The sequence below is a fragment of the Gymnoscopelus microlampas genome, assembly GCF_963454915.1.
Source record: "Gymnoscopelus microlampas genome assembly, chromosome: 17".
NCBI classification, from domain to species: domain Eukaryota; kingdom Metazoa; phylum Chordata; class Actinopteri; order Myctophiformes; family Myctophidae; genus Gymnoscopelus; species Gymnoscopelus microlampas.
Genome location: NC_139954.1, coordinates 36,261,670 through 36,275,986, shown reverse-complemented (window position 1 = coordinate 36,275,986; position 14,317 = coordinate 36,261,670). Strand labels below are relative to the sequence as shown.

General features: G+C 38.1%; 1 protein-coding gene across 1 annotated transcript; it reads left to right on the top strand.

The window, feature by feature from the left end:
- Positions 1 to 5,843: 5,843 nt before the first annotated feature.
- Positions 5,844 to 13,922, top strand: LOC311064748 (uncharacterized protein). The gene is made up of 4 exons (XM_084084674.1): positions 5,844 to 6,122; positions 7,501 to 7,647; positions 8,356 to 8,457; positions 10,567 to 13,922. Exons 1-4 carry the CDS (start codon positions 5,852 to 5,854, stop codon positions 12,120 to 12,122), a joined length of 2,076 nt encoding a protein of 691 aa, XP_083940800.1. The 5' UTR covers positions 5,844 to 5,851; the 3' UTR covers positions 12,123 to 13,922.
- The last annotated feature ends 395 nt before the right edge of the window (positions 13,923 to 14,317 follow it).

The following is a 14,317-nucleotide window of genomic DNA, read 5'->3' as shown; positions in this document are numbered from 1 at the left end:
TTGACCAAAGCCTTTGCCACAAACTGTACAAGTAAAGGACTTGTCAGACTTTTCCCCTGTATGCGTCCTCATGTGTGATTTTAGATCAGTCACGCCTTTGCCACAAACTTTGCAAGTAAAGGGCTTTATACCTGTATGAGTCCTCATGTGTTTCTTCAGATAACCCTTTTGATTAAAGCTTTTGCAACAAACTGCACAAGTGAAGGGCTTTTCCCCTGTATGAATCATTGAGTGCCTCTTCAGATTTTCTTTAAGATTAAACATTTTGCCACAAACTGTACAACTTAAGTGTTCCTTCACTGTGTGGCTCATCATGGAGCCAGTTTGTTTTGATGATTTCAGGTCCTGGGACAGCTCGTTGTTAAAAATGTGGGATTTCGGTGTGTTTAAAGCTGACTGATCTTCCCTGGTCTGCTCCCATTCATCACTGTCTTCAGTGTCAGATTTAGCACAGTGTGAAGAGATGAGCTGTTCATCACTAGTTACTTGTGATGCTACCCAGTTCTCTATATAAGCCTCTGTTTTCATGTGTTCAGTTGAAGTGTTGGCTAGAGGCTCGGTCGCTCTGTTTTCACCGTCATCTTCACTTTTCAATGCTACAATTGACCAATGACCCTCCTCAGGCCGTTGAAGTAGCTCCTCCTGTTCCTCTTTAATCTGTGGAGACTCTGGTTCCCCCACATTTTGTGTTTTGTGTGATTTCAGTGTGTTTAAAGCTGACTGATCTTCCCTGGTCTGCTCCCATTCATCACTGACTTCAGTGTCAGATTCAGTACAGTGTGAAGAGATGAGCTGGCCATCAGTAGTTGCGTGTGATGCTACCCAGTTCTCTATATAAGCCTGTGTTTTCAGGTGTTCAGTTGAGGTGCAGGCTAGAGGCTCTGTATCTCTGTTTTCATCATCTTCACTTTTCACTGCCAATAATGTCCGCATTGACCAATGAGCCTCCTCGGGTCTTTGAAGGAGTTCCTCTTTAATCTGTTGAGACTCTGGTTCCTCCTGAACCAGACTAGGGCTCCTCTCCTGCTGTTCAGCGGAAACCTCCCCTTTACATACAGGGAGGCGCAGGAAGTCTAGGCAAAAGATAAGATATGAGACAAAACCATTAAATGTTTTAACCTTAAACATTTCATGCAGTTTTTCCTCTGTCTTATAGCTGTGGTAGTTGAATGATCGTCCGCTGTAAATAAATGTTCATTTTCTAAACCAAAGGTTTATGCTCATATATGTACTTTGCACATGGCCATGAACAATAGGGGTGTGACATAAAATCTATTTGATTATTGATTAGTGCACAAATTGATTTTTAAAATGCTTATGCAAAATAAATGCAAAAAAAAAACCCATTTATTTTAGCATATATAAGCATAGACTGAGGCTCTTAAAGCAGCACTATGTAACTTTTAACTATATAGCAGTTTTGTACTATAATGTTCAAATATTTTTGTATACGTTTACTCTGCACATGACTTTGTCGTGAACAGTAGGGGTGTGACATAAAATCTAAATGTACAACGTAAATAATTTAATGATTAGGCTGTCTACTGACACTAGAGGGCTAATCAGTAATTTAATTAAATGTTTTAAAATGTGTGCAAGTCAGTTATGCGGCTAGATTATTTGTTCCATATTCTATTCCAATGGCATCGGTTTATTTTGTTGTTCAGTATTTAGTTTATAGTTCTAAAGGTTTGTATTTTGGCTGAACACATTTGACATAGAGCACAGTAATGGCATTTTTCTGCAGGGTTGCAGTGTTACATTGACATTTGTAATCGTAAACTGTGACTTAAGAGGTCGCTGGGTCGAGTGTTTTTCTGTTTGCGTATGATTGCACAATGTTTGCACTACAGCAGACATTTCAGCATTGTGAAATGTCCTTTTTTTGTCAACACTGCAGTTTTTTAAATGTTGTAGCAGGCACGCACGCTGTGACAGGAAGAAAATGACAAACCTTGTGCAGAAGAGAAATAATCCAACATCGAGTGGAGTTTTCATGAATGTAGCTGCCAACAGCTTCTACTATGCCCTGTCATGCATCTCAACCTGCCATTGTTGATGTTTAAAGGCCTGAACTCACAATTTACATGTTATGTATTGTAACTCAATTTTGCTACTCACTGGCTGTGGTCTTCCAGCTGGTCAGCTTTTTAATGACTGTAGAACTAGGTTGTTTTTTAAGTTGGTATTTTTTAAATGTACATTTTGGAAGATGATTTGAAGTGATTAAATTATGAGGAATGATAAAACATGAGAAAAAAATCAATATAGAAGAAGCCTAGTTTGCATTGATTTTAGAATAGCTATGGGGTGCTGTTAGGCACAACACGGAGTGGCGTGCCCCAAGCAGGGTCAACCCTATTTTACCTGATCCCTATTTCCCTAAATTTAGGGATGGGATTGGGGTTGGGATTAGGGTTAAGGTTAGGGTAGTGGTTGGGGTTAAGGTTAATTTTGAGGGATCATAGGGCTGAAAGAACATAGGACTGAGGAAACATACAGTAGGTACGCTTTTAATTACAATTTCACCACAAGAATAATTTAAGAAAGCAGTCCCTGAATGCCTGCCCAAATGGAGATTATTGTAAACAATGTTTATTCATAGAATGTTTTACAAAGGCTTAGAATGCATCTCTTCCAATCATAATCAAGGATTTTTTTAATGATGGCTATAGATTACTGAGACAGAGGTACTGTAAGGTGATAGTCCTACAACAGAAACAAATAAAATAAAGAAAGAGCATGAAACTTACTAATGTCCAGGTGGTCTTCAGGTTCCTGTTTAATAGAAACAGTGCTGGCTTGTTCTGGAGAACTCATCTTCAGCAGGCTGGACTCCACAGACTGGTCTGGAACGAAGGAATAGGATAAGGACTATGTGACATGGGTTGTAGATGAAAGTTGAAGAAGCGTTTTTCAAAGACAGAGAAGTGACCCCAAATTCAAGCGTCAAGTGATTTGCAAGATATATATCGTTGCTGTCAGGCAAAAACCTCTAAATATTTCAACTTTTTGTCACTTTACTTTGTCATACTGCAAATTCACACAGAGGCAGCAAAATAGCCGATCGTGTAGATCTGCTATTTTAGCTATTTTTTGTTGTTGTAATTACTTGTTGTTAAAGTGAAAGTGGTTAAGTGTGTGTGTGGATTTTATAAATATTTAACCAATGAAAAGTATAAACAAGATCTTGCGACCAAATATTTAAATTGTATCCAATGCAACACAGATTATTTTATCCATTTTCTGAAAAGCAACACTTTTGGAGATATTTTTTGGTATTGGGTAGAGCAGCCACTTGACTTTGTCCTTGAGCAAGACACTTAAACTCATAACTTCTCCCGATGAGCAGGTTGGTGCCTTGCATGGTTGGCATCACTGACAGTGTGGATGTCAATAACCTTGTTAAGGCTGTACTACCTTATCAAACTGTACCAAGTGGTCAGGGAAGTTCAAGTATTTAAATATTAAAAAACTAAATATAGATTTATTTATTTTTTCACTTTAGGGGCAGCACACACCAGAGAATGTGGAGAATGAATGAGGTCCCCAGCTAAATGATGGAGAGTTAGTAACCAAAAGGACCCTATATTAGTTCTTCAACTCTTGAGAGTGTAAAATGAAACTCTTACGGGTCCATTTGGTTTAATGTTACACTAAGATTTATTGTTTAACATCTGCATTACTTCATTTACAAGAAGTCTACACAATTAGAGAATGTAGAAGAATTGTTATTTTGATCAACGTTTGCCTGTTATTATCTCTCCTATATGGCACCAACATCAATACAGCATGGAATTGAGGACAAAATCATTCTTATCCAACAAATTATTCTATAAGTCTTTGTATGAAAGCCGAAATCTCATCAAATGGTGGCTCAAATGCAGAACAAATAATGGACCTTGATATGAAAAGGGTTGAAAATCACTGGAGTAGCCCTCGAATGGCTGTGATATTACATACGTATAATGACATCAAATGTATGTAATATGTCACAGCCATAGGGCTACGGAGGGAGTAGCCTACTACTCACCTCTATGCATCTAATATGCATCACACAACATCACGCTGTTTTCATCTTCTCTCTCACCAACGTCACGTATTCATTCATCAGCCGTAAACGTATTTCAGAATAAGACTTAATGAGACATTTTTCACCGCACTCTTTGTTCCCCGCCACCACAAATAATTATTTATTTGTTCTAATTAATCTCATTATTATTGTTGTTGTTTTACGGCGGGTTATTATTTGTTTCTAAGCCGTGATTCAGCAATACGCACTAATTCCGGGTCAAAGTCATCTGCGCAGGCGCAATAAAGTGTCAAAGATAATGTTGCCAGGTTATGTGAGAGAAATAAGCAACCAGGCCTAGGAAAACAAGCCCAAAAGAAGCAACTAGGCTAGCCTTGCGATCATAGACTGTAAAAAGCTTGCGATTCGTCTGGTCCCAGGCTACAACTAGACCACATCACATGAGCACTAGTTTAAACCTATATTCATCAGCTATTTGAAAATAGCAGATCTAGCTCACAACGTTGTGAGCTTGTATGTAGATCTTCTATTCTCAAAAACTCTTGCAATAAAATGTGGAATATTTGGAATGTTTTTAAACATAATTATAACAACACAAATGCTCCCCATGGCACAAAACATTTTCATGATATTTCTTTTGAGAACCACTGGTTTAAATAATAATATTTGTTTTTGGAAGCGAGCCTAAATAAGCAAAGTACACTTAGGGGAAAAAAGCCAAAGTCGCTTATGATAAGCCGACATGGCAACACCGTCCAGGAGACCGTTGCCTTTCGCCACCGGGTGGAGGAGGACTGTCCCAGACGCGAACACAGACAAAGAAGAGCTGTTTTGACATCAGTCCTTTTAACCAGTTTTAATATTAGAGTTGCTTTTTTATTAGTGAGTTATTTTGTAGTGTTCCAAACGTAATGTTCCAAATATAATTTCCCCAAATAAGCTCACAAAAGCCTATAAGCTTTTTATTCTATTAATAATAATATAATAATACTAACATAATAACACACAATACAATAACAGCAATAGGCATTTTAGACATATATCGCTCTTACACCTATAACGGCCAATATAATCCAATACATATTTTTAAATTATTTCGTTCCTGAGGGTTATATTTCAAAGATTATAGCCCGCCCAGTCCCATGTAGGGCTATCTATTGAAATACAGATACTGTGTAGAGTCAATATTTTTCTAGCTGTCAAAAAGTGCACTAGCCTACCTGGTAACTGAAAGCTTGTTTCTGCCTCAAAATGGCATGATTTCATTCTCAAGGGGGTCATATTTCAAACATTTTAGCGCAGTCAGACAGAATTTAGGAGGACATACCTCTAAAAGGCCATGACAAAAGCCGTTTTCCTCCTGCATAAATTGATTGCAGCTCCACTCTGGTAACTTCAGTGGTGTAAAGTAACTAAGTACATTTACTCAAGTGCTGTACTTAAGAACAATTTTGAGGTATTGTTACTTTACTGGAGTATTTCCAATTTTCAATACTTTTACTTTTACTTTACAAATATTGTACTTTTACTCCTCTAAAATTATTTGAAAACTTCACATTGTAGTTAGTTTGTAGATACTTTTACTTAGGTAAACATTTGAGTCCTTTTTCCACCACTGCCAATCAGTCTCTGTCAGGCGGAGGCGACTAGAGTCAACATCAGTGCCTGAATCTGTTGTTGCGCATGTGTGTTACACGTGGACTTTGGAAGAGAGTCAAACAGACGGTCATCATAGATCCAGCAGTAGACAGTACGTGTTGTTTGTCATGGTGGTGGGGATGCAGAGGGGAACCATAGAGAACTAGACCACGGCGAAACATGTCTCATCAACGCGTGAAAATGTGTCAAATAGAGTCTCTACGGCTGTCGACAAATGAATACCTGACGTCGGTGGGAGAGGAGATATTATTGTGTGTTTTGGGAAAACAGTGCGATGTTTGTTGCGTGAAGGAGCAAACTTTCAGAGTGTTTGTCAACGAGCGCCTCACCGCGGCCGCAGAGTTCATGTGCAACCTCTTCCAGAGAGAGGTGGAACCACTAGAAACTCTGCTGGAGCAACAAAACAAACTGCTGGACATTGATTTTGATGGTTTGTATTAACCACATGTTTACACACGTTTAACACCAGCTGCTTAGCTAGAAGTACCAGTGGTGGAAAGTAGCTAAGTACTTGTAGCCTACTCAAGGACTGTACTTAAGTTAAGTACAATTTTGAGGTATTCTTTTTTACTTTACTGGAGTATTTCCCATTTGCAGTGCTTTTACTTCTCAAAGGCAAATATTGTATTTATACTCCTCTACAATTATTTGAAAACTTTAGTTACTAGTTACTTTGTTGATTTTGATTATTATTACAAAACATACATTAACCACTTGCGAAGTGGGACATTCTACATAATGAGTATACAACTTTAACTTTTTTTCCCAACATTTTTATCCCACGATTTTGTAACCCATTTTTTCACCCAGTGCCAATTCCCTAAGTGTGTAATCCTGGGCGCTACTCTCCCTCTGCCAGCCTAGGGAGAGCCCCGAACTGAGCTCATGCTTCCTTCAATGCATGAGGAGTGAGCAGGCCGCTTCTTATCACCTGACAGGGGGGAGTTTCCCCGGTTGGACAAGAACACGTCATTCCAACCAGTGCCTTTCCCCTCCATCAGGCGCCCCGGCTGACCCGGGGGGAGGCAGTTACAGACCAGGATTACTGCATGTTTTTTTGTGAGGGTACTTTGCCTACCCTATAGGGGACACAGGGAGAACATGCAAACTCCAGTACTTTTTGTACTTCAAGTCAATTTTGAATACGTAACAGTAACTTGTTACAGAGTATTTCTACATTGCGTTATTGATACTTTTACTTAAGTACAAAATGTGAATACTTTTTCCACCATTGGTATCTGCTATAGATTAACTACATTTCGCAGCAGCTTATGGGTAGCTTAAATTATTTCACTATTTAGTTCAGGCAGTTGAAAAAATCTAAGTAGGCTAAAAACTCTTGGAAAGACACTGTTTTTAAAACTTTCCTAGAGTTACACTGCCTAGAGTTACAAGACCTATAGGCGTCAATGTTGGCCCACTTAATATTGCACAATGCAGCTGTGCAGATACCACTCCATCCATGTATTTGAAATCTAGTGGAATGAAAGTCACACTGGTGGGATAACTCTCCCATGACAACAAGCCAAACTGTAGACAACTCAATCGATTTGGTAAGAATAGTATGATTTAAAAAAAAAACAGCCTGGTTACCTCTGTTTGAATCTGTAGGCCATTTCAGGATTGGCATGCCTACAAGTAATTAAGGCTCATTTATACTTCGTCCATGACCCTTTTATACAAGTGACATTTGACAAAAATGACATGATTTCAACTGAAAAAATAGACAGTAGGAGAATACATCTCATCCACTTCGAGTTGTTCTGCTGATGCTAGATCTTCTCTCCTCCTTCTGTGTGTGTGTAAAGAAGTTTACCCTGAACACGAGGAGAACAGCCCCAGTCTAGTCCAGGAGGAACCGCAACTTCCACAGATTGAAGAGGAACAGGAAGAGGTGGCTGATGAGTCAACATTGACTTTATTACATAGGAAGAAGAGGTGTGACACTCTCTCAGGTAAAATTATCACTTTATTAGTACTAATCTAGCAAGACCAAGCAATCACACTGCACTGACTGAGTTTTAAAATAGTGAAAATAGCTCATCTACAGTGACACATTGTGCGCTTGTAGATCGGCTATTTTCACTATTTTAAAATGTTTTTCGAAAAAAACAAAAAAACGAATAAGATTAGTCATTAGGCATAAGACGCCGTGCAAAATAGGGCCCCTTAACTTAAAGCATAGGCTATAGAACTTGTCCATAAACAGAGTGGCATTCATTACTATATCAACATCAATACTATTTATAATACAATTATAATTTATATAGTGCAAAATTGTCTTATTTGTCTGGGGTTATTGGCAAAAAAAAATCCCATGGGGAAAATGGCAAATGTGTACTTTTAAACGTGCCTCCAAGTTTGCAAATGCCCCTGTTCTTTCAAGATGGTGTGATTGTATTCCCTGTATCAATTGCCTACCTTGTGTAGTCTTTGCTTACAACAGACACAGACACATGGAAAGTGTGATCCTTATGTCTCACCATCCTTGCCTGACAGAAATGTAAAGCCATTTTTCTCAGTTTTACCCTTTGCGTAGCTACTGCATTTAGGTTTTGTAGGGTACATAGAAATGCACTTAAACTTCTAACTGTAGGGGTGCCACACATTTGAAAAGTTGAACAGTATATTGTAGAAAATAGAAATTATATTTTCCACCGCAGCTTCCTCAGGTTCTGACAGCTGCAACCCACGACTGACACACCAGCAGGAACCGGCCAGGACCATTTCTATTAAACAGGAACCTGAAGACCACTTGGACCTCAGTAAGTTTCATGCTTTCATCTTTTATTTGTCCTGTTGTAATTCTTCAACATTTCAGTAATAATAATATGAAAAAGATAGCACTCAAAATTCATCTTTAACATAGTTTATCGTGATTATTATTGGCTGAGTGTTCAAAGCATTGTGAAATACTCACAGTCTCTTAGGGCTTGTTTGTTTGTTTTTGCATGTCATTGTAATTTCCAAAATCACATCTTTTGTGTAAAAGCAGTTATCACCAGTGTTGGATAACTATACTTTTAAAAGTAACTTGTTACATTACAGGATTACTGCCATTTAAAAGTGTTCTGTTACATTATTACGTTATATTACAGGATTTGTCAGGATTTTGTTTTTGTCACAAAAGGGGGTATGCCCATATATGGGCATATACTGATGACACCAGGAATCTCCATATATGGGCATAAAAGGGACACAGGTAGACAGACAGAAACAGATATCTCCATATATGGGCACAAAAGAGACAGCCAGATGGGTACAACGGGTACTCTGACAAAGCCCCGACACTATGACTCAGACATTTCGGTTGGATCGGCAGTGTGACGTAGGTGTGAGGCTAGTCTAGATATCATTTCTTGACTTAAATTACACACTTGCTCAAAACACAACTCTCCCCAGTACTCCATAGGAGTAGGGGTGGTAAATGTTGTGTGAGAATATGAAAAGCCTACAGTTGAAATTACATTTTAATGTCGACCAGTATGAAAAGGGTGATTATGGTGGCCGTTAAATTTGGAGAAAGATAGTAATTACAGATAATTTATGTTATTTTTATTATAAGATATAGTTGGATAGTACAAGTTTAGTTTTTTCAGTAAGGGAAAAATAGGACTCAATCACTATAGCATAGATTAAAATTCCAACCCTGTTTCAATTCTGTTTATAGTTTAACTACAATATTAGTTACTGTCAATATAAATGTATATTTAAAGGGTCATACTGTTATTGCATGTTTAGCCCATGGACAACAATTTGCATACCATACTGAAATCAATGGAAGCTAATGGCTTGTGGTACTCTACCTCACCTCATGGTACTCTAGCACAAAACTACAAACCTCTCAAAACAAAGTAGTCACTAATTAAAACATACTTTTATTGAAATACCTTAATTTAAAGAAATGTTATTGTATGATTCACTTCATGTTTTATTTCTCACTGCAATTTATATTTGATACAGTACATGGTATCATGTTTTTTATTATGTTGCTGATTCTATACACTTATGTTGTAGTACATGCATTTTCTTGTTGGACATGTGTTTGTGGCAGGTTATAATTGGGGCTTTTGACAACATTTCCCCTCTTCTTCCTGGTACGGTGTACTGGCACTGAATCTTTTAACGGAATGACGTACCGGCCCGTTCCACCATAAAATAGCACCTGTCCTCAATTTGCAACTGGACCTAGACAAGTGTTCTAGCTTGCCAAAAGAAACCCCCCCCCCCCCCAGTGTTTTTCTGTGAATATACTTTTACTGCTCCTAGTATTGATGATTTCTTGTATATCATCAATAATAATTGAATACATAGGACTACAATGGAAACAAGCCCTCAGGGATTTTTGTGTTATTCCTTTAGCATTATTGTATAGTACCTCTGTCCTTTTGGCAACTGTTATTAAAGTATTCATTCAATTCTTGGAATGTCAAGAAAACTGGAAATTGTCAGCAGTGATGTAAAGTATACAGTATTTGACTTCTAGACAGTGAGCTAATCCTCGATCTCTGGTGATTGGTTTGGGAAAATCAAGTTCTCTCCCCCCTGTAAATCACCCAGAATTGAGGCAATGTCAGACTTCAGTCAGATAATGAGGCTAAATAAAACCTAATGCTAATGTAGGCCTACACATAATGACACTCGTTGCTTTGCTTTCACTGAAGTATTTGTTAACCCCACTATATAAATGACCTCCTCACATCAGAACAATGGGATTTAGGTTAATTGGCAACGTTTCCCTTTAATAATGTAATTTCAGCACCGGGAGGACCACTATTTGCTGCACTGGGGGGGTCACATACAGTAATTGAGTTGAATGCTGGCCTAGTGGCCAGCATTCAACTCATACTCAACTCATACTATCTTTTGCCTAGACTTCCTGCACCTCCCTGTCAGTAATGAGGAGGTTTCCACTGAACAGCAGGAGAGGAGCCCCAGTCTGGTCCAGGAGGAACCAGAGTCTCCACAGATTAAAGAGAAACAGGAGGAGCTACTTAAAGGACCAGAAGATGAAGATGATGGGTCAATGTTGACATTACTAGCAGGGAAGAGTGCAGATGATGATGATGATGAAAACAGGGAGACAGAGCCTCTAGCCAGCACCTCAGCTTTACACATGAAAACACAAGCTGTTGTAGTGGAGTGTGGGCCATCAGAACCAAATAGGGATTACCAGCTCCTCTCTTCACGTTCTGAATCTGACACTGATGACAGTGATGACTGGGCTCCACACTGTTCTGAATCTGACACTGAAGACAGTTATGATTGGGAAGAGACCAGGGAAGGTCAGTCAGCTTTAAACACACTGAAATCACACAAGACACAAAATGTGGAAGGACAAAGAGTATCTTTGAGCAACAAGCTGACCCAGGACCTGAAATCATCAAAAGTATCTCACTCCACGACGAGTGACACAGTGAAGAAACATTTTAGTTGTACAGATTGTGGCAAAATATTTAATAAAAAGGGAAATCTGAAGAGGCACAACATGATTCATACAGGTGATTACCCCATTACTTGTACAGTTTGTGGCAAAGGCTATGGTCAAATGGGTGAACTAAAACAACACATGAGGACGCATACAGGAGAAAAGCCTTATGTGTGTACAATTTGTGCCAAAGGTTATATTCAAAATAGTGATCTGAAAAAACACATGATGTCTCATACAGGTGAAAAACCCTTTACTTGTTCAGTTTGTGAAAAATGCTTCAGCACAACTGATAAACTGAATAGACACATGAGGATTCATACAGGGGAAAAACCCTTTACTTGCTCAGTTTGTGGCAAAGGCTGTGGAGACGTAGGTAATCTAAGAAGACACCTGATGATCCATACAGGGGAAAGGCCAATTACTTGTGCCGTTTGTGGAAAAGGCTGTTGTAGAAAAGAGGATCTTAAGAAACACATGAGGACTCATACAGGGGAAAGGCCATTTACTTGTACAGTTTGTGGCAAAGGTTGTAGTCAGTTGGAGCATTTAAAACGACACATGAGGACTCATACAGGGGAAAGGCCATTTACTTGTACAGTTTGTGGTAGAAGCTGTTGTGCTAGAAGTAATCTAAACAGACACATGAGGACTCATACAGGGGAAAAGCCCTATACTTGTACAGTTTGTGGCAAATGCTGTAGTCGAATATGTGAACTAAAAGCACACATGAGGACTCATACAGGGGAAAAGCCCTATACTTGTACTGTTTGTGGCAAAGGCTGTGGTCACTTGTGTAATCTAAAACAACACATGAGGACTCATACAGGGGAAAAGCCATATACTTGTACAGTTTGTGGCAAAGGCTGTAGTCAAGGTAGTCATTTAAAAATACACATGAGAATTCATACAGGGGAAAAACCCTTTGTTTGTACAGTTTGTGGCAAAGCCTATGGTGACAAAAGTGATCTGAGAAAGCACACGAGGACTCATACAGTGTAAAAAAAACTTTAGTTGGCAAATGCTTTTGGTCATAGTGCACATCTCAAGATTAGAGGATTCATACAGGGGAGAATCTGTTAAATGAACAATATTTTTTTTTCCTCCAAAGAAGTCCTCTGAGTTGACACATAATATCACACAGATAAATGTCTGAAATTATTTTTGGGGAATAACCCCTCGAGATGAACCATCAGTTTTCATGGGGGTCCGCAAATTACAAAATATACTTCATTCATTAAGAGAAAATATTTAACAGTCAATTCAAACAACATCAACCAGACAAAAAAAAGAAGAAGAAAAAAGAAAAAGAAAAACAACAACAGTGCTCAGAGCATGTATATGAATCATTGCATCATAGATCTGTTGTACTGATGATTAGTCAATACATGAACAGGTAATCTCAAGGTGAGAGGACAGCGCAGTTTTAAACAATTGAAAATATCTTATTGACCGATTATCAACAGGTAGATTGTTACAGTCAGAAGGAGCTTTAAACTCAATTTCTTTTTTAAAGGTATCATGAACAGTTTCAGATACTTTGGATAATTAAAATGAATACATTTAAATTGAACTGCAACCAGTGGTGTTGTCCTCTTGATGTGGGACATGGCAGGTTGAGGTTTTCAATGGTACAGTGATGAGTCATATATGGACAACCAAGAACAAATCTGCATAAATGGTTGTAGATTGAATTAAGAGAAAGAAGGTTGGTTTTAGAGGCAGTCTGATAGACTACATCAGTATAATCAAGAAAAGGTAGTATGAGTTGTTGAACAAGTTTCTTTCTGACTGTAAATGTAAAGCAGTTTCTGTTACGTATAGGACACCAAAACTGAAGTTGATTTAACAAATGTTCTATATGACATTTGAATGAGACCAAGGTATTTGATGTGATCAACTCTATGCAGTTGTGTGCCATCAAGACAGGAAATATTGTGTCATAAAAAAATGTTGTTTAGATTTAGTTTTAGTTGTGTTGATAATTAATGTATTAGCTGAAAGCCATAATTCAAGATTATTGAAGTTTGATTGTAATTTGACTGGATTTGTAGTAAGTTAGTTTGTGCTGTGTATATGACTGTGTTGTCTGCATAGAGTTGAACATTACAAACAGAAAAGATTGCAGTCAGATCATAGACAGAAATAGAGAACAAAAGTGTGTCTAAGGTTGAACCTTGAGGCACACATTTTTCTTGCACTACTAAGTCAGATTTGCTGCCATGTATAACAACTCAATGTTTTCTGTTGTGAAGATAAAAGTTGAACCGAAGTAGGGCATCATGTGAAAGACGAATAGAATAGAATGTGTAATAGAAGACAGTGGTCAACCAGATCAAATATTACATCATAGATACAAGAGGAGGGACACAACCTGACAATCTCAACATGGCCAAATAAAATAAACGAATGGAGCATCATGGTAGTTCAGGCAGGCACGGAAGTGGAACTCTTACATGCTATGCTCTACACCTCTCCCTGCTAGGACAAATGATCACCACGCATTGCAATTAATGTTTTTCATACCTGCATAGACACAAGAGTGTCTGACTGAATTAGTTTTTCTGTTGACTCCAATTACCTTGTGTATGGAAACACTGTGTTTTTGTTACAATCAATGGATTTGAATACATACATTCACCATGGTGGCCTATCAAATGTTTCATGTTTGTGTTGCTTTTTTATTGCTTTACATGTCATTATTACTTGCAGCTCAAATGTTATTGGTAGATCAATATGAGCTTTACTTTCTGTCCATATTTGTAAGGATTTAAAAAGGCGTGTTCATTAATTTAGCTTGTAGCAATGTTGCAATGAAGTGCTGACAACTCAAATGTTGTGGTTAAATTACATATGTGTTGTTAAATATCACATGATCACATGCATAGATTATGTTTTTTCTAAAGGTTTTTGTAAAGGCAAACATCTCTTCTGTTATACCTGACTAACAATAAAATGGTCCTTTAAAAATAAAATGTTTTCGGCTAACGGTCCTTTATGTGTGCTATATCATTACATAAAGGTTATCAAAAGGTGTGATAACCTTTAAATTCTGGAAATATTATACTTACCCCATAACTACTGTGTTCAATACAGGAGAAAGTGCTGCTTCATGTTATACAGTAGTCTGCACACCTTGTACTTAAACTATTACTACAGGGAACAACATGGTAGTAAGTATTCTGTTCACAGTCTGC

Bases quoted from the DNA above. Each gene is read 5' to 3' on its own strand.
- LOC311064748 (XM_084084674.1), top strand. From the start codon at position 5,852: ATGTCTCATCAACGCGTGAAAATGTGTCAAATAGAGTCTCTACGGCTG. The intron at 7,648-8,355 runs GTAAAATTATCA...TTTCCACCGCAG, and splicing joins GAGGTGTGACACTCTCTCAG to CTTCCTCAGGTTCTGACAGC. The intron at 8,458-10,566 runs GTAAGTTTCATG...TCTTTTGCCTAG, and splicing joins TGAAGACCACTTGGACCTCA to ACTTCCTGCACCTCCCTGTC.